General features: G+C 55.1%; 4 protein-coding genes across 4 annotated transcripts in view; 1 reads left to right on the forward strand and 3 right to left on the reverse strand.

Moving 5' to 3' along the window:
* Positions 1-7,700, reverse strand: part of PTSG_00442 (transcription activator) — a 7,931-nt gene extending 231 nt beyond the window's left edge. Inside the window, exons 1-19 of the mRNA XM_004998935.1 lie at positions 7,623-7,700; positions 7,224-7,483; positions 6,704-6,907; positions 6,161-6,363; positions 5,958-6,007; positions 5,589-5,689; positions 4,254-5,365; positions 3,895-3,961; positions 3,454-3,646; positions 3,070-3,202; positions 2,622-2,784; positions 2,326-2,439; positions 2,042-2,149; positions 1,767-1,886; positions 1,508-1,598; positions 1,142-1,302; positions 825-887; positions 514-663; positions 1-273 (exon numbers count right to left, since the gene is read on the reverse strand). The exon at positions 1-273 is cut by the window's left edge and continues 231 nt beyond it. Coding sequence (XP_004998992.1) covers positions 214-273; positions 514-663; positions 825-887; positions 1,142-1,302; positions 1,508-1,598; positions 1,767-1,886; positions 2,042-2,149; positions 2,326-2,439; positions 2,622-2,784; positions 3,070-3,202; positions 3,454-3,646; positions 3,895-3,961; positions 4,254-5,365; positions 5,589-5,689; positions 5,958-6,007; positions 6,161-6,363; positions 6,704-6,907; positions 7,224-7,451 — 3,321 coding nt within the window. The 5' untranslated portion in view covers positions 7,452-7,483; positions 7,623-7,700 and the 3' untranslated portion in view covers positions 1-213. The remainder of the gene's footprint in view (positions 274-513; positions 664-824; positions 888-1,141; positions 1,303-1,507; positions 1,599-1,766; positions 1,887-2,041; positions 2,150-2,325; positions 2,440-2,621; positions 2,785-3,069; positions 3,203-3,453; positions 3,647-3,894; positions 3,962-4,253; positions 5,366-5,588; positions 5,690-5,957; positions 6,008-6,160; positions 6,364-6,703; positions 6,908-7,223; positions 7,484-7,622) is intronic.
* Positions 7,701-7,725: 25 nt separating this feature from the next.
* On the forward strand, positions 7,726-12,956 carry PTSG_00443 (uncharacterized protein). The gene is made up of 15 exons (XM_004998936.1): positions 7,726-7,930; positions 8,207-8,375; positions 8,595-8,691; positions 9,005-9,137; positions 9,268-9,362; positions 9,572-9,620; positions 9,793-10,029; positions 10,293-10,361; positions 10,625-10,750; positions 10,932-11,114; positions 11,352-11,447; positions 11,652-11,768; positions 11,964-12,008; positions 12,146-12,220; positions 12,509-12,956. The coding sequence occupies exons 1-15, from the start codon at positions 7,760-7,762 to the stop codon at positions 12,638-12,640; spliced, it is 1,794 nt and encodes a 597-aa protein (XP_004998993.1). The 5' UTR covers positions 7,726-7,759; the 3' UTR covers positions 12,641-12,956.
* PTSG_00444 (uncharacterized protein) lies at positions 12,841-15,601 on the reverse strand. The gene is made up of 3 exons (XM_004998937.1): positions 15,120-15,601; positions 14,393-14,922; positions 12,841-13,980 (listed from the first exon to the last, which is right to left on the reverse strand). Exons 2-3 carry the CDS (start codon positions 14,754-14,756, stop codon positions 13,469-13,471), a joined length of 876 nt encoding a protein of 291 aa, XP_004998994.1. The 5' UTR covers positions 14,757-14,922; positions 15,120-15,601; the 3' UTR covers positions 12,841-13,468.
* A 75-nt stretch (positions 15,602-15,676) lies between these two features.
* PTSG_00445 (zinc finger domain-containing protein) lies at positions 15,677-19,740 on the reverse strand. The gene is made up of 11 exons (XM_004998938.1): positions 19,466-19,740; positions 19,183-19,309; positions 18,665-19,045; positions 18,033-18,424; positions 17,669-17,758; positions 17,286-17,524; positions 16,791-17,089; positions 16,438-16,540; positions 16,231-16,280; positions 16,008-16,088; positions 15,677-15,797 (listed from the first exon to the last, which is right to left on the reverse strand). The coding sequence occupies exons 1-11, from the start codon at positions 19,555-19,557 to the stop codon at positions 15,693-15,695; spliced, it is 1,959 nt and encodes a 652-aa protein (XP_004998995.1). The 5' UTR covers positions 19,558-19,740; the 3' UTR covers positions 15,677-15,692.
* Between the last annotated feature and the right edge of the window lie 36 nt (positions 19,741-19,776).

A 19,776-nucleotide genomic window follows, 5' to 3' on the forward strand; every position in this document is an offset into this window, starting at 1 on the left:
CACGCACTCCAGCCACAACAAAAAGGGGACAAAAAGCAAAACCAACAATGGACTCATCATGTGTGATGTACACACACACACACACACACACACACATAAAGACAGATGAGCATGGGAGGAAAGAAAAGCAGCAGCAGCAGCAGAAGCAGCAGCCAAAGGGGTAAGGGTGGGCACAGCAGTCGTTGTTGTGGACCCACAAACGCGAGCAGCCATCTACTTGGACTTCTTCGACTTCTTGCTGGACGACGAAGCCTCTGACTTGCGCTTGCCCTGCTGTCGATGCGAAAAATGATACATCACAAATGAACGTGTTGGATTTGCATTGCATGGCATTTGTGTCGCGGGAACGTGGGCGGATAAGGTACACGGGAGCAAAAAGAAGGCTGTCTGTGCACATGTGTACGAGCACCGCCCCTCCTCACGAATACATTGCACGAGCGAACCTTTCTCCAGCCCATCCCGCTTCCCTCATCCTTTGCTCGTTCTCGCTTCAAACAAAAGCGGGCAGCCAACCTTTTTCTTGCGGTCCTTCTTTGCCTTGGCGTCGGCGTCCTTGAGCTCCTTCTCAATGAGCGAGATGAGCGTGTTGCACCGCCGCTGCAGCTCCGTGGCCGTCCGCGACTTGATGAACCAGTCAAACCGGAACTGAGGCGCAGCCCGGATCTGCGGTGTGTGTGTGTGTGTGTGTGTGCGTGCGTGTGTGTGTGTGTGTGTGTGTGTGAGGAAATCTCAGGAGGACACGCCAAACACAAACACACACACGCACACACACACACACAACATGCACGCAATTGCAGTGGTACGTGTGGCAGAGAGGGCCACACCTGGCGACGAAGCTCCTCATACACGTTGTCTGCATCAAAGCCGATGCGCTGAAGACCGCACACCTGCAAAGAACGAAACCAACCAACAAACAAACAATCAAATGGATCAGAGCACGACACACAATCTGCACGAAACGAACGTAACATCACAAACAAACACATATGCACACGGACACGTACACACGTACACACGTACACACGTACACGCGCAGCAGCAACGACACATCAGCAACAAACACACACAGACACGACAACGCAGCAGAAGTGACATTAAACAAGACCCACAACAGCACGCGAGCATGCATGTGTGCACGCACCAAGAAGCGGTCCTCCTCCTCGGTGAAGTTCTTGCCGCGGCTGCCGCCGTAGTGCAGATGCAACTGCTGCAGAGGCAGCTTGTACTGGGCAACCTTGCGGTCAAGGTACTCCTGCACCTCAAGGCGGCGCTGGATCTTGCTCTCACCACGCTCAATTTGAGCTGCGTGTGTGTGTGTGTGAGAGAGAGAGAGAGTGTGTGTGTGTGTGTAAGTGTGTGTAAGTGTGTGTGTGTGTGTGTTGAAGAGTTAGGGTGTTACGACGCGTACGCCGAAACAAAGGCAACAAACAGGCATGTGCAATTGGCGTTGGAGCGCACACAACGTAGGCAACAGCGGCACTTGCTACGATGCACAACACTCACACACCCATAATCTGGTCCGCATTGGAGAGGGTCTTGTACTTTTTCCAGAACACCTTGGCATATTCTTGCACTTCCTCAAAGGTCTTGGAATCAATCTGTGGCTCGCACAAACAGCAGACGTGTTAGAGTCAGATGGCACAAACACACACAAACAGAGACAAACAGCCCACCAACCCGCCAACCCACCAACCCACCAACCAACCAGCCAACCAGCCAACCTAACCAAATGCACAGCCACGACAGCGCGGTGCGCATCGACTCACCTCCTGTGCAATCTTCTCAATGTTGTCGCGGCCCCAGCGCTCGTTGGCCTTGACAAACTGCTGGAAATCACGTTTCTGCCAAGACTTGAAGCCCTGCTGCAACAGCTTCTCCTTTTCCTCCTACCAGCCATTGCCACAAGCCGGCAAAGACGAGTGCAGCATGTGAGCAATGTGTCGTTGGTGTGCTGTCGACATGCGTCCTTGATGTGTTGCAATGTGTTCATCACACGCACACACACGCAGACACACACACACAACCACACGCATGCACGCACCAGTTCGGCCTCAGTGAGAGGCTCGGCCGTGTCGACGAGCGCCTGCTCCTTCTGCCGCTCTTCCTCTTGCTCGTCTGTCCACACACCTTCAACAGGCTTCTTTGGCACCTGCGCACCAGCACCATATCAATGCACACACGCGACAGAAGGGTGTGTGTGTGTGTTATCAGTGCATTGTTGCGTGCTCGAATCGTTGGAGGCGATGCACACACACACACAACGCACACAAACAACGCACACACTCGTTGTCTCACACACACCCCACCCCCCCCCCACACACACACCTTGTAGCCGACAGCCTTGCGATATGCGTAAACCTCACGCTGCAGCAGCTCTGTTAGGCGCGCCGGGTAGAACTGAAACTCCTCAATCTTGGGCTGCTTTGGCGGCTTGGGCGCCTGTGACCACGGACACGCGCATTTGGAGACGGGGTGAGGGGGTGTTGAATGCGTCGACGCAGGAGGGGTGAGAGTGGTTGTTGTGTGCGCCACGCCCGACGTCATGTGTATACGTGAGCAGCAGTGCACACAATCAAGCAGAGCATTAGCGGCAGCGAAGAATTAAAAAGAAGGAGCCCCACCTTCGGCGCCTTTGTGGTGTTGCTGGTGCCAAGCAGCTCGCTGAAGTACTTGTTGACGTTGATGGCCTGGCGGCGCTCGCGCTTTGGCGGTTCAATCCAGCGCATGGGCTTCTTCCGCTCCCGCTTCTTGCGGTAGTCCTCGCCCTCAAACTCCAGGATGCTCCTGCCGGCCGTGCACAAGCGCCAGTGGGCGCCGTGAAGCAAGGTGTGCGGGAAACGAGCAGAATGTGTGAATGCATGCGTGTAGGTGTGTGTGTGTGTGAGTGTGTGTGTGCATGCATGCGTGCAAGTGTGTGAGAGAGAGTGTGTGTGTGCATGCATGCGTGTAAGTGTGAGAGAGTGTGTGAGTGTGTGTAAGTATGTATGAGTAAGTGGGTGTGTTGGGTTGACGAGATAGCAGCGCATGCGACGAGAGAAGAGTCATGAACAAGACGATCGATGGACGTACGATGATTGGGTGTCAAAGGTGAATTCCTTGAGCAAGTTGGATTCGCCCATGGCCTCAAGCTTCTTGTTGAACTCCTCCGTCTTTGTTTCACCACGACTCAGGATGGCGTCAATGTCCTCGTCCGTCACCGTCGCTGGAGGATGCCGCAAGATCAAGGCGAGTCGGTATGCAGGCAAGCACGTGAGCACATCAGACTTGATGTTTCAGCAGGTTCACTCGACACCATGTGCCATCACCACGCCACCGCGCGCGCACTCACTGACACAACCATCACATCACCACACACACACACATACACACGCGCACACATAGACACACACATGAACACGCACACATAGACATACACACACATGCACACGCACACACACACACACATGGGCGGACCTTCTGTCGTGCGGAAGATGTGGTCGGCACCAAACTGGATCATGTTGAGCATGTCGCCAGAGGAGAGCTGCTTCTGCTTGTCGCTGAGGCGCCCTTGCTGGATGACTACGGCGTCGAGGCGAAGCTTCATCTCTGCCCGCTCAACGATGCGCTCCTCAACCGTCTTCTCCGTGATGAACCGGAACACGCGAACCTATCACGCCACGTCACAGCACGTCCAGAATCGAAAAATATGTGAGTGAGTGCGACATTTGATTGCAGGGATGCTGGCGGGATAACAAGCGCTGTGTGTGTGTGTGTGTGTGTGTATGTGTGTGTGTGTGTGCATGCGTGTGTGTCATGGCACAAATAAACGGACGGCAAGAAGCTCCGTAGTTGACCGGTGGTGCGAGAAACCACGTGTGTGGTCCACGTGCACAGCGCGGACATGGGCGCACGCACCTCTTTGGTTTGGCCGATGCGATGCGCGCGATCCTGAGCTTGGAGATCCATCTGGGGGTTGAAATCACTGCACGCCACGAGAGAATACGATGGAAGGTGGAAGGAAGGTCAAGGAGGGGGGGGGCGAAAAGGAGCAAGCACACAGGCAGGCAGGTTCACAAAGATGGACCAACAGACAGACAAATCCACAGACACAAACACAGACAAACGAGCGCGCAGACGCAGACCCACGCAGACCCACCCACACACCCACACACCAAGACACACCCAGGCACACACACACACCCATCCACCCACACCCACACACCCATCCACCCACACCCACACCCACACACACACCCACACACACACACACACACCTGTCGTAGATGATGACGACGTCTGCCGTGTAGAGGTTGATGCCAAGACCACCGGCACGGGTGCTGAGGAGGAACATGAACTTGTCGCTGTTTGGCCTGTTGAAGTCATCAATCATCTCGCCGCGAATCTCGTGGGCAGTGGAGCCGTCCAGGCGGCAGTACTTGTGCCCGCGCCACCAGGAGTAGTCCTCAAGGATGTCCAGCATACGCGTCATCTGCGAGAAGATGAGCACGCGCGAGCCCTGTGCCTTGAGCTTGGTCAGCAGCTTGTCAAGTACAACCAGCTTGCCAGAGTTGTCGACCAGGTGCTGGTCCGTGGTGAAGGGCGGGCCCGGCTCTGCGCCGTCAAAAAGATACGGGTGGTTGCAGCACTTGCGCAGCTGCATGAGAATGTTGAGGAGACGCATCTTCTCCACGCGTCCGGCGCCGTTGATGGTGTCAATGTCCTTCATGAGGATGTTCTTGTACCAGTCGCGCTGCATCTTGCTCATGCCGACGTACACCTTAATCTCCTTCTTGGGCGGCAGGCTCTTCTCCACCTCCTTCTTCAGGCGGCGCAGCAGAAACGGCTTGAGCACCGAGTGCAGCTTGTGCACCATGCTCTCCTGCTGCAGGTTCTCTGCGTGGAAGTACTTGTCAAACTCCTCCGACGACTGGAAAATGTCTGGCAGGAGAAAGTTGAGCAGGGCCCAGAGCTCGTGCAGGTTGTTCTGCAGCGGCGTGCCCGTGATGAGCAGGCGGTTGCGGCTCTCAATCTCGCGCGCAATGAGCGACAGCTTGCTCTTCTCGTTCTTGATGCGGTGCGCCTCGTCAATCACAATATACTCCCACACAAACTTCTTCAGCGCCGACTTCTCAATGACGCAAATCTCGTACGAGGTGACCACGCAGTCCCACTGCCCGGGCATAATCTGCTCCTCAATGATCTTGGGGCGCTCCTCCTTGCTGCCCGTCAGGCACACCGCCTTGAGGGTTGGGCACCACTTTGCCAGCTCGCGCATCCAGTTCTTGAGCGTGCTCTTTGGCACGAGCAGCAGGAAGGGGCCATCCATTCGCCGGAAGTTCTTCAGGTATCCAAGCAGCGAAATGGTCTGCAGCGTCTTGCCGAGACCCTGCAAGGCCACACACAACATGTCGACCAACGGCAAGAAGGCATGCGTGAGCAAATGCGCGAGGTGTGTGTGTGTGCATGTGTTTGGGTGTTTGTGTTTGTGTTTGTGTTTGTGTGGTTGTTCGCGCGTGAAAGTTCACACACACACACACTCTCTCTCTCCAACTGTGTCTGTGCACCCAGCTCAGCCAGCGCTGTATTTGTGTGAGCCAGTGCTGACGAACCATTTCATCAGCGAGGATGCCGCCGACAGAGTTGGCGTGCAGACCAATGAGCCAGTTGAGGCCGCGCAGCTGGTAATCACGCATTTTGCCACCAGCAATGTCTGCAATGTGATACACATATGTGTATGTGTATGTGTGTCAGTGTGGACGCGCGTGTCAGTGCGCGTGTGTACGTGCCAGTGTGTACGCGTGTGAGTACGCGTGTGAGCGTACGTGTGCGTGTCAGTGCGCGTGTGAGCATGCGGGCATGGAGGGAACCCAAGCATGTCATGACAGCGTCAGTGGTGTTCGCGGTGTCTGAAACACATGTGGGCGCGAGGACACCCAAAAAAAAAAAAAAACACCTGTGTGCAATGCAAACAAACGCACAGTTGGGCGACTCAGTGAAGTGGACGTGGTCGTCTTCAACCTCGGCCTCCCTGTTTGCGTGTCAAGAGCAAGAAACACGTGTGACTCACCGCGCACAAGAGCACGACAGAAAGCGGATGGACAATGCCACGGCAAACACACACGCATGGTGATGACATTAACACACATATACACGCACGCACAAACACAACATACACACGCACTCCTTGAGAAGTTCTTCGTCCTCCTCCTTCTCGGTCTTGCGATGGCGTCGCGAGGCACCTCCGCCGCTGGAAGCGGCACCGGCACCGGGGCGGCGCTTCTTGCCGCGGGGGTCAACGCGGCGCACGCTTTCAAGGTCAACAAGGTGATCAAACAGCTCCGTCTCTTCAACCAGGTAGTGGATGCGCTTCGGCTGATCCTGGGCCTGATGTTGGTGCCACGTGTGAGAGAGTGGGTGTGAGTGAGTAAGCGAGTGCGTGTTGAGAGTGCAAGAAGAGGTGTGTGAGTGTGTGGTGTGAGTTTGAATTGTGTGTGCGTGTGTGTGAGTGAGTTGTGTGAGTTATGTGCGATTGCGTGTGCATGTGCGAGTGCGTGACGTCTTGTGTAGGTGAGGTCGTGCTCATGTTACGTTTGTGCACACAAATTGACGTGTTGCGTGCACAGGAACAAAAGCAGCAGGCACAGCCAACGATATGATGGTGTGCCTCATAGTTGCTGTTTGAGCGAGCGACTGATGTACGCAAATGCAAACAAGGCTCACGTACAATCTTGCGGCGGATTTCAACGTTGCGCGTCTCGCGGTCTGGCCACACGTAGCCTTTGTGCAGGTCATCTTGCTCTTCCTTCACCTTCTCATCTTCGTCTGCACCTTCGTCGTCATCCTCCTCGTCATCCTCATCCTCATCATCACCATCGTCTTCCTCATCCTCTTGACCCTCTTCTTCATTGTCGCCAGCCTTGCTCGATTCCTGTCCGAGAGGTGAGCGCAGGCGAAGGGGATAATTAGATGGAGCGCACGCGTCGACGAAGCAATAGATTCAACACACACACACACACACACACACACAAACCCTCCCACACACACACTCACACACACACTCACACACACACACACACACACACACACACACTCACACACACACACACACACACACACACACACACACACACACACACGCTCTCTCATACACACATCCACACGAAAGGCCACGCCCGTGCAAATCCACCACCACCACCGCACCCCCCCCCCCTCAAACGCTCTGCACTGCACTGCAAACTCCCCACCTCGGAAGCGTTGGACGATGGGCTGCGCTCCTCATCCTCAACATCGCCATTTCCGTTGCTTTCGTCGTTTTCTGACGCTTCCTCGTCTTCCTCCTTTGTGGCGCCATTGGCGGCTGTGGCGTCTGTCGTTGCTTCACCATCATCTGCCGCAACGTCCATTGCGTCTGTCTGCTGCTTCCTGGCGGCCTCCTCGCCGTCCACTGCCAGCTTCTGCTCTGTGTCCGACATGACTGCACTTGCTTTCCTTGCTTGCTTGTCTTCTGTCACATCAACCCAGCGCACACAGCACACACACACAGGCCAGGCAGCGTGAGCGCGCACGCATGCACAGACGGTGGGGGACACCCAGCAATCACACGCGAACCAACCCACCAACCGCACATCACACACACACACAACCTCACACAGCCGCAGAGGGGAACACGTTTTTGTGGTTCTTCCTCTTGCTTGGCGCGGATTTTGGCGGTTGCTTTTCTGCGTGTTGCAAATTGCGGTAATTCGCGCGCGACACGATCCGCAATTCGCAAATCGAATCGATGATGATGAGTCACGAACGAAGACGCAGGGGAAGGAGGACAACAACAAGCAACAGCGGAGATGGTGGGGAGGATGAGGATGAGTTTGAGGTGATTGATGCGGCGGAAGCAGGCAGGCTGGGGGATGGTTGCCATGAGGGAACTGAGGGAACAGCCCAAACAATCACAAAGGCAAGCTGCTACTGTTTGCACTTGGTTGTGTGTGTGTGTGTTTGTGTTTGTGTCTCTGTGTGAGTGTGTGTCTGTGTGCGTGTGTGTGTTTGTGGTTTACAGAGACGTGTTTGCACTTGTTGCAGACTGCTGCTGCATTTGCTGCGGCTGCATGTGCATCGTCCTCATTGTCACTCTGGACACACACATTCTCGCAAACACACACACACACTTGCAAACACACACAAACACACTCACGCACGTACACACACACACACACATATATGTTTTGGGCAGGTTCATTGGCAAGCGCCAACTGACACGGACAAGTGCCGCGCGTGTGGTGCCGGGTTTGATCTCATCGACAGAAGACACTGGTGTCGCCGGTGTGGCCACATTCATTGTAAGCGTTGCATGAGACAACAGCGCAAGCTTGACATCCGCGCCCGCCCAGACCCAATCTCAGGTTTGAAACCTCACCCTTTTTCATGCGGTTTTCATGTCGTTCACGTAGTCAAGTGGCACGGCACCGTATTCCATGTGTGTGGTTCATTCAAACGCAGCGTCTTGGCTGGTTGATGTGTCTTGTTTGCGAGTATCAGTTTGCCCTCACCTCAATCACCTCATCACACGTGCTCACGCACATGCACTGTGGTTGCTCATGATACTGGTATCATCGAGGCAGGAACGCACCAGCCCGTGTGCTTTCAGTGCTACTTGGAAGAGCCAGAGCAAGGCGTGGGCCCAGTCACGGACCACACCACACGATTTCAGCAGCTCAGGTAGGAAGACTGATGCCTCCAACATGCGTGCATGTCCATGAGAGCGTGCTAACGTGGCCACTGAGTGATCCATCCACCCCAGCACCATCCGCTGCGCTCACCGTCTCCTGCTTGGTGCGTGTGCATTTGTATGGTGTGTGTATGTGTGTATGTGTGTGTGCATTCTGTGCGTGTGCATGCGTTCTCTGTCTCTCCCTGTCCCTGTCTGTCTCTCCCTGCCCCTGTCTGTCTGTCTGCCTCTGCCTGTCTGTCTCTGCCTGTCTCTCTATCTCTCTCCCCCCCCCCGTCTTCTCCCTCTCTGTGTTGTGTGCAGACAACGGCATTTGAAGCGTCGCGATGAGCACATCCGACGGGCAGCCACCAACTTGTGTCGGGCGTGTACAGAAGCATCTCCAGCCATGTCAACGCTCAGTACAGCCCTCGGCTATGATCCAAGCTGGACAAAGGTTCGGATACTCGCGCTGCTGCTTCCGGCAAACACTGCTGTTGGGGGCAACGTTTTGTTTCTTGCATCACCGCCTCACCCTCTGTCTGCGCTTGTGGTTTGCTGTTTGCTGCACTGGTTGCTCGTGTCAGGTCAATTTCTGTGCTGCGGCTGTCGCCAAGAATGCACGTGGCTGCCCCGGTTGTTCACGGGAATTCGGCCTGCTTCTCCGGAAACACCACTGCAGGTGCGCTGTTTTTGTGATTGTATGTATGCGCGTGTATGCGTGTGTGTGTGTGTGTGCGTGTGCATGTGTGTGATTGTGCAGGTACTGCGCTGTATATGTGTATGTGTGCGTGTGTGCGTGTGTGTGTGTGCATGTGTGTGTGATTGTGTATGATTGTGCAGGTACTGCGCTGTTGGTGTGGCTCACGATGCGCGTGTCGCTTGTCGCAGGCTTTGTGGACAAATATTCTGTGACAAGTGCTTGTTTCGAAGCGTTGAGGTACGAAAGGCGCACACGCCCTTCGCTGCAGTAAAGTGCGCTGCCTCATCCTCACTCACAAATGTATCATTCGACCTAGCGCTCACACAATTGCATACACAACCGCGTACAACATTGCATGCACAACCGCATGCGCACATGGACGTGTGTGTGTGTGTGTGTGGTGTAACAGGTGTTTAAGACGGAGGACGGGAAGGTCAAAGTGGATGTGCTGCATCCAGAGTACGAGCGCAACAACAGCATGACGCTGCTTGGTTGCGAGCGCTGCTTGTACTTGCTGGAGGTGGCGACAAAGCTGGACAAGCGCCTCGAACACAGCGTGTCTCGCTCTCTCTCCAATGGTGATACTGTCAAGCCGGAAACACTCGCCCGTGTCAAGACTATCCCGCCATCCCCAGCCTTTGAGAAGGCAAGCTGTGCAGTTGCATGTGTGTATGTGTGTATGTGTGTGTATGCATGCATGCACGTGAAATTGCACCTGTGCACGTGTCTTGTGTGCGTGCATGTGTGTGTGTGTGTGGGTGTGTGTGGGTGTGGGTGTGTGTGGGTGTGTGTGGGTGTGTGTTGGTGTGTAGTTACATGTATCCGTGTGCACGTGTGGCTGTATGCGTGGATATGCATGTGCGCGGCTCACTGACTGGAAAGAGGTCCTTGTACTCCTGTTGCTGACAGATCATACAAATGTACCCCGAGCTGATGCAGCTTCGCAATCGCATCACCACCGCCCTCGCCCGCTTCCAGGTTGGAATGACACCTGATGCACGTGATCTGAACACTCTCCTCATACACACACACACTTTCGTTTTCACACACACTCACTCACACACACTCACTCATTCACACACACACACTCGCATTCACTCACATTCACACTCACACACGCACACTCATATTGACACTCACACACACTCTCATTCACACACGTGCACAAATGCGCGCGCATGTACCTCCGCTTCCCATCTTTGTGTGTTTATTTTTGCGCGTTGTCATGATGATTCGTGAAGGAGGACACGCATTTGTTGGCGACGGGAAAAGGAATTGCCGGTGCATCTGGCATCACCAAAACCATCAGCAAACACCACAGTGACCTCGACAAGCTCTTCCAGAACTTGCTCGTCACCCTGCAAAAGGTGCACAACGCCTTATGTCTGATTGCTGCTGCTGCTGCCGTTGCTGCTGCTGTTGTGTCAGCTGTTGTTTGTGTTGTAGACCAGGAGCAGGCGACGCTCCATTTCAATCTTGTCTTAATGCAGTTCACATGCGTGCACAACCTTGATTGCACCTTGTGTGCACTGTGGTGGCTGTTTGCAGTTGAAGCGGGTGGCTGGGCGGCGCATGCGTCCTGTGGAAGCGAAAATCACCAAAGGCGTCGTGTCCAACATGCTCAGCGCATACACAGCGCACATTGGCACGTACCGCAGGAACCGCGCTGTTGTGGCCGAGTTCTTGCCCGATGAAGTGCTGGTCGCCATCCGTGTTGCTGTCGACTTTGAGGTGCGCGCTCGTGTCTGCAGTGCTGTGAGGCTGTGTGCTCTGGGTCTGTGTAGACTGTGATATTGTGACAGTGACTCTCTCTGTGTCTCAATGCTCACGCACACACTCCCTCATGCACTCGCTCCCTCATGCACTCACTCGCTCACTCGCTCACTCACTCACTCACTCACTCACTCACTCACGCACGCACACTCACGCACGCACTCACTCACGCACTCACTCGCACTCTTTCCCAAGGCTGTCAAAAACACGCTCATCTTGCTCAGGCAGCTTGCGCTCGAAAGCGTCATTTTTCCTGCTCTGGAACCACTTGCCATGCAGTTTTCTCCTTTAGTAAGTGTGTGCGTGTGCTGGCTGTTGTGTCATATCACATGGACGGGTGCTGCATTCAATCGTGTGCTTGGTGTTCTTGCCTCGTGCTCGCGCGTATGTGCGTGTGTTGTTTTCCGTCAGCGTGGATGCGCTCACCTGTGTTGCTCATGCTCCCTTCCTTTCCCTCACCGTCGCATGCCGACACCTCCCCTGCTTGCTTTGCAGCTGGACACGCTTCAGGGGCGTGTGACGACACTGCACACGCAGACATACGCGAACAGCGGGCCATCCATTGAAGACACCCTCAGCACCATCGAGGCCTTGATCAAGGAACTCATCAAGGTATCACAATCGTGTGTGTGTGTGTGAACGTGTGCGAATGTGTGTGTGAACGTGTGCGAATGTGTGTGAATGTGTGTGCGTGCACGCGTGTGTTTATCTGCTGCGTGTGCAGGTTTTTGTTTTGTTCTGGTCTGTGTTCATGTGCTCTGTGCTGATTATGTGTTCATGTTGCTGTCGTTGGAAATCGTACGTCAGGAGCGACCCTTGCTTGGACACCTTGCCTCGCAGCCAGACTGGCCGGTTAGTGGATGAGTTGTGCATGACATTGACTTTGCGAGGGTTGCCCAACTACGCGGTTCAATCTCATGGCACAGCCACCAACTCCTGCTCAACCGACCGTCTTTATTTTCTTGTGCCCACTCGTTGTTGGGAGTTAGTTACGTGCATTGCCTGCTTGGGACACCACGTTCGACCAAGTGCTATCCAGCCTCGACACCCGCGCCAGCCTAGAGGTACAATTGTGTGTGTGTGTGTGTGCGTGGGAGAGAGAGAGCGTGTGTGCGTGCGTGAGAGAGAGTGTGTGTGGGTGTGTGCGTGCGTGCGTGCGTGTGTGTGTGTGTGTGCGTGTGTGGGTGTGGGTGTGGGTGTGTGCATGCATGTGTGGACAAGGTCTGTCTGTGTCTCCCTCTCCGAGGTTCTGTCGCCGTCTCTCTGTCTCGCTGACTCTAGCATGCCCGTTGCGCAAATACATGCCCCCCACGGGTAATTCGTGGTTGCTTCGTGTTCGCGTGCGCTGGTAGGAGTCAGACACGCTGAGAGGCGAATTGACTGCGCTGCGCGATGAAGGCAGGAGGCTTCTGCTCGCACTCGGGCACCGCGTCTCCCGCCAAGCGAGTCTAAGTGATGTTGACGACAGCTGGGTGGTCATTTAGCGCGCCGGAGCTGCTGTTGTCGTCCTGTGGTTGTTTAATCCTTCCCCCCTTTCTTGCTTGCAGACACCATGCGTGTGTGCTTGTACTGTTCTTTTATCCTTCTGGCTGGTTCTCTGCCCCATCCGACCCCCTCTCCCTCGCTTTTGGTTTGCTCCACTGCAGTGTGGTGACGTGTTCCACTGTGCCCTGCTGAGCGTTGCTGCGTTACTTCCATTTTACATTAATCGACCGTTGTGACCGCTAGCATGTGGTGTCACCTTCGCACGCCCAACCACATGCACATACACACATACACACATGCACACATCCATGCACACACATCCACACATGCACACATGCAAACACACGCATACACATGCACACACATTCTCGCGCATACATGCAAACTAACTGCTTCTCTCCTCACAACAAGACAACAAACGGACACTGAGGCTGCTCTGGTCGAACGCTGCCGTCGCCAAGCGGCAACAGCCGGTGCCATTCAAGGTCACATAAATGCAATGAATGCACGCGCATTCGCAGGTGTCACACGTGCACAGACAACCTGACAGGTGCAAAGGCGGGAATATTAAAACGTGTAACAAATACATACATTACATACATACATAACCAATATAAGCCCCAAGATAGTAGATGCAAGGGCGGGGCAAGGGAACAGCAAACAACCAAATGACCAAGCACACGCCCACATGCTGCAACTACACAACCGTCATCGATCGTGTGTTGACAGCGCCACTCGGCCACCCAACGCTGAATTGACCCGTTGGACCAAAGTCGGTGTTCGCTGGCCGCGAGAACGTGTCCAGCGCGTCGCATTGCGCTGCGTACTCAGGCGTACTCGAGGCGGAAGGAGCTTGGTGGCGGGCGGCCGTTGCGAAGAATGTCGCGCACCTCTGGGTCGAGCTGCCCGATGACGCTTTCTTCATCTGCGCGTGCGTACATGGGCATGTACTCGGGCACCTTCCTTCTTTGGTTGGCGGTGTCGCCGTTGTCGTCGTCGAGTACCGTGGAGCTGGTGTCGGTGACGACGCTGGACGTGGAGGCCTCAGAGGGCGGGTCCATGGTTTGCCGCTTTCCGCGGATGTTGCAGTAGATGCCGTCCTTGACGGAGATGACGGTGTCGCCGCCGTCCCAGGACATGGCTGGGTCCTCCGCGAGGGGCGCGAGGATGGCCTCGTCGCACGGCATGCGTGGCGCGCGTGCCGTATAGAGACTGCCGTTTGGCATGATGTTGTTGGCTGCAGTCGCCTGCCGCTGCTTCTGCAGGACGCCGTGGCTCTCTTGGCCATCTGCGCGCACCTTCACGCTACCCTGACTGGCGTACTGCTCGATCAGCGCGTCTATTGGTGGGTGGGTTGGAGTGAGTGAGTTTGTGTGTGTGAGTGAATGGGTGTGTGAGTGAGTGAGTGAGTGAGTGAGAGAGAGAGAGAGAGAGTGTGTGTGTGTGTGTGTGGGTGTGTGAGGGGTTGTAAGTGGACGTGAGTGAGTGAGTGAGTGAGTGAGTGAGTGAGTGAGTGAGTGAGTGAGTGTGTGTGTGAGTGTGTGTGTGTGTGTTTGTGTGTGAGTGTGCTTGTGTGTGTGTGGGCGAGTGAGTGCGTGGGTGAGTGTGCGTGTGTGTGCGAGTGAGAGAGACAGAGAGGGGTCAAGGAAGAGCAAAGAGGAAAGGGACGAGGTGCAACCAGAGATGCGTCAGTCAAGTGTTAGTGTGATGTGGTGTGATGCTCCAGCAAGTGCGCAGGCCAATTCACATACCTGTGAGTGCTGTGGCGCTCATTGAGCGCTTGGACTGACGGTCGCTGGCGTACTTGAATGCGAGGATGACCACCAGTGCAACAACGGTGATTGCCCCCACGATGCCGATGATGCCGGGGAGCGAGAGCGCCGCTTCCACTCCCCCGGAGTTTGGCGTTGCTGTTGATGTCACCACGTCGTCTCGGATGTAGCTGGTGTTGTTGACGGTGGTCGCAGACGCCTTCATCAACGGAGTTTGCTGGGCATCGATTAGGTGCACCAAAAGCAAGGGCAGGGCCAGGGTCAGCCACACGACCAGGCTGCCATTACTGGGTGCCACTGGCGGCGTGCGCGACCGGGCACGGCTCGTGCAGCCCGGCAGCATACTGTGGCGGTGACAACAGTGGTGGTGGCACAGTGGTGGCAGCAATGGTGGCAGCAATGGTGGCAGCAGTGGTGGGGTGGCGACAAGGGACCACCACGGAACTTAGAGGGGTGTGGGGAGATCAGCAGCACTGAAAGCTGGCTGGCTGGTGGCGAGAAGAATGGCACTGTGCCAACGAGAGTTCGGATGTGATTATGTGCGTGAGTACGTGCGTTTGTGTGTAAATGCTAGTGTGTGTGAGTGAGTGAGTGAGTGTGTGTGTGTGAGTGTGTGTGTGTGTGATTACTTGTTTGCGTGAGCGAGAGAGTGTACTAGTTTGGGGGAAGCAAGTGGAGATGAAAATGGGGTGTGTGCGCGACCAACCTGCGCGCGATCCAAAAGCAGCCACGCGTCCTGGCTTGCTTGCACGCAACCAAGGCGAAGAAGAAACAGCAGTGTGGTTTGTATACGCAATGCTCGTCGGCAATGGCAGCAGTGAAGGTGTCAAACGTGAACTGATTCCCACACACACACCTCCTCCCACTCACAAGCGATGCAGACACCACACAACACAGACAGCCCACACGAAGAAGGGCTGAGACGAAAGAACCGCACGCACTGTCGTGCCAGCGAAGAAGGTGCAAGTGGTGTGTTGCGCGGGCCCAGCTCGCCACAACATGAATAGGACAGGCAGAAGGGAGAGACACATGCATGTGCACTGCAACGCATGCGCGCAGCAATGTCATGGCGTGTGTGGGCGTGATTCCACTGGTCACTGGAACCCCATCATCGCCTTGGCGACCCCCGCACCGCCATGGTCACTGGCATGCACGTTGCTTCCCTTTGGAACGTTGCATGGAATGCGTGTGCGAACAAATGGATTTGGTGGCTGTCTTGCTTGCCTGCTTTGCTGATTTTGCGTGCAGGCAAATGGAACTGAATTCAGTATGTGCGGGTTTAATTGGTGTCAGGCACAGCGATTTCGTTGGCGGGTACGGCTTGCAGTGCCGCTTTTGCGTTTGCGTGCATGGTGCGGTCCAGCTTCCAGATCTTGTGCTGGCCCTGCAAGCACACAGCGCGCGCGCGTTTGTGTGTGTGTGTGTGTGTGGGGGGGCGTAAGGAAAACACAGATTGCTGCTTGTGTTTCGCCAACAGCAACACGTGGAAAGACAATGCAAACACACGACACGCACGCACACACACAGACACACACTCTCACACATGAACACGGACACAGACACAGACAGACACAGACACACCACATGCACGCACCTTGACTGGGTACTTGATGACGAGCTCGTGAGGGTTGTCGCAGATAAAGACAAAGGGCATCATTGATGGGCCGTTGGGGAACTGCAAATGAAGGATGAACAATGAACAACGAACAACCACAACGAGGGTGAGGTGTGTAGTGAGGAGGTCACTGACACTTCACTGGACGATCACGGTCGACGAGAAGAAGCAATGACACTGACGGATGGAAACACGAACATACCCGCTGTCTGTATTCCTCCTGTGGTAGGACGTCCGTTACATCCACATAACCTGGCGACGAAAACAGGTGCCATTCCAGCAAGTATCAGCTCCCTGCAACCCAACAATGCCACACCAACACACACACACACACACACACACACACACACACACACACACACACACACACACACACACACACACACACACACAATATGGGTTTACATACCGAGGAGACACGCAGTCGGGTACTCGGTTGGAAAGTCAAAATCCCTGTCATAATGATCACGCAGCTGCTGTTCCACATCTGCAATGTCCTCAGGCTCAGGTTGCTGTTGACGCAAACACGCACAAGTAAAGCATGGTGAGCAAGGGATGAAGACGAAGCAAACGACGAGTCACGAAACCACAACAAACAAACAACAACAACAACAACAACAACAACAACAACAACAACAACAACAACAACAACAACAACAACAACAACAACAACAACAACAACAACAACAACAACAACAACAACAACTACTACAACAACAACAACTACAACAACAACAACAACTCAAACAACAAGCGCCACACCTTGGCCGCGGCTGCAATCCATAATCGACCACGATGCGAGGAATACCACACGCGGCCCTCGTGCATCTTGATGCCCTTGATCAGCAAACTCGCCCACGGCTGATGCATGCTCAGACAATACCCGCCATCCGTCATCTCACTCAGCCCAGAGTCCTGAATGCGGGAGGCTGCGTGGCGATGCTGATGCTGCTGCTGTTGTTGCTGTTTGTCGGTGCCGTGCTGGTCCTGTTCTGGAAGGACGCCCTTCTTGAATGTCGGTCGCTTCATCTGGCCCTGCAGCATCGGATTCTCGCCCAATCCTGCACGTGTCGCTGCCTCTTGAGAGGGGGAGAGGCGATGGCCAAAGGCACACACAGGTAGGCATGGACACACAGACACACAGACACATGTACAACGACACACACGGACATGTACACACAGCGCACACACCTACACGTGAACACACACACACACACATACGTGAACACACACACACGTGAACACACGTACACATACCTTGCACGTCTGGCTTTGGCTTGACGATGCGGCGAACACGCTCCCGCTCCCGCTCTTCCTCCACCTCTTGTTCCTGCTTTGCCTTTGCGTACACATCCACAACCTGTGGTCCGCTGTCAATGACGCGACGGCCAGCAAAGTCAATGGTGATGGTGCGGTTCCGGCGCGCGTCCTTCTGCTCCTGCCGCAATTGTTCCTCGCGTGCCCGCAGCTCGTCGCGCTGCTTGCGACTCAAGTACCTGTGTGTATTGTGTGTGTGTGTTGTGTGTGCGCGTGTGTGTGCGTCGTGCGTGTGTCGTGAGTATGTGTGTGTGCGAGGGACAGAGAAAACAAGCAGACTCGTGAGAGCGCGCATGTGTGCATTCTGGACAAGGAGCACATACTTGTTTGCGTCTGTGGAGAAGTAGTCGGCTTGGTCATCGATGACGCGCGTGCGCTTGGCGCTGTTGCGATCGAAATCAAGCAGCATGTTCCTGTCGCACGCACGTGCGTGTGCGTGCGTTTTGCACACACGAGGGAAGCAGGGTGAGTCTCCCACGCAGGCAACGTCGTATTCAGATCGACAGACACACTGGCGCACGCACACACACACACACACACAACACACAACACACACACACACACAAACAAGCACACGCACGCAGAGGTGCACATAAGCGTGAATACTCACACTCAACCCCACAAACACGGCCATGCACACAAGACACACACACACTACACAATCAGGCATGCATGCCTTGAACGCACTTCCTGGCGAGGGCGCGCGCAAGGCCCTCTGTGACATCTTTCCCGCCAGACACGAGGGCGGAACGGCGAAACACGTCCATGTCCATCTTGCTGTCCACATTTGTGCTCTTCATCAACCGCTCCAGAAACTTCTTGGCCTGGATGGAGTTGCGCTGCAGCAGCTGCTGCTTGTCCGGCGTCACCACCAGCGCCCCGCACGTCATGCAGGGGCCCATTCCTTCTTGCTCGCACACGATGCGCCCGCACTGCAGGCAGTTGTTGATCAGCGCATGGGTGGTGGCCAGGCACTCGCAGGGCTGGCGGCCAGGAACAAGGTCGGACACCGCAGACTTGCCGCTCTTGTCCATAAAGTCCACATACTTGACCTTGGACTTTTGCCGCGACGTGCGTGCCTGAAGGCAACGCAAAAACCGAGCGTGTCAAGAAGCAGTTGATGCAATTGGAGCAAGCGCCACACAGACACGGCGGTCAGCACCGTGAAAGCGCACACGTGCACACACACACACACATGCACACGTGCACACACACATGTACACACACACACACACACACATGTACACACACACACACACACACACACACACACACACACGCACGCACACTCACACACACACAGTGCCATGCAAACGCACCGCACGAGACGAAGAAGAGGAGGAGGACGAGGCTGCCGCAACATTGGACGAGATGCCCGACATGAAACTGGAAGCAGCCTTCGCTGATCGCTCGCTTCCCTTGTTCGCTGCAGCTTTGGTCTTTCCCGACGAGGACGCGGAAGAGAGGCCTGTGTTCGAGGCAGATGCAGATGTAGAGGCGCTGCTGCTCTGTTGAGAGGCCTCCTGCTTCTTCGTCGTCTTCTTCTTCTTCTTCGTGGTGGTTGTTGTGGTTGCCGCTTGTTTGGAGTTTGATGACTGCTGTTCAGCCTTGCTCGCAGCGGAAGCTTCCGCTGCCTGTTGCTCCTGCTGTTGTTGCTGTTGTTGCTGCTGCTTCTTCTTGGCCTGTTTTGCTTCCGCGCGCTGCATCAAAAGGTGGGAGACGTAACATGTGAGTAGATAGAGCAAGGTGATGTACGGAGACAGAAGCAGGAGGAGGAAGCAGGAGGAGGAAGCAGAAGGAGGAAGCAGAGGCGGAGGCAAGGACAGAGCGCACCCACCGCAGCTTTGAGGGCTGTGCGTTTGCGGATGAACGCATCCTGGAAGGACTTGACCCGTGATGACGCACCGCCTGCAATGTCAGCGGAGAACTCCCGAAAGTCACGCTCATCCATGCCCATCATGTACCTGAACACGTGTGTGTGTGTGTGTGTGTGTTGGGTGGTTGTGCACCCATGTGTATGCATTCATGTGTGAGCGAAGCAAAGGTACAGCAGAGAGTGGCATCAAGCAAGCAAGAGGTGGGTTCACTGAGTCACTGTCACACTTCACACCGCGACTTACTGCACTTGATCCTGGGCCGTGTCAACGTCGAGGTCGGTGGACAGCCTGGCCAGCTCCTTGGCAGCCCAGGTCACCAGCTCTTTCTCGCTCATGTTGCTCGGGTTGACGATCGATACAGGTGGTGGGGCTGGTTGGGGAAATGAAGCCAGCAAGCAACGTGTACTTCCAATCAAGGCCAGGTCGTGTGCGCAGACGCTGCAAGCAGCAGTTACAACAAGAAAGAAGTGAAACAAGGGCTGGCCGAACTGTTCCTTTCGTCTTCTGTTCAAACGTGTTTGCCGGTTTTGTGCAAACGCTCATTCCGTTTTTCC

This window comes from Salpingoeca rosetta, assembly GCF_000188695.1.
Source record: "Salpingoeca rosetta unplaced genomic scaffold supercont1.1, whole genome shotgun sequence".
Lineage (NCBI taxonomy): Eukaryota > Choanoflagellata > Craspedida > Salpingoecidae > Salpingoeca > Salpingoeca rosetta.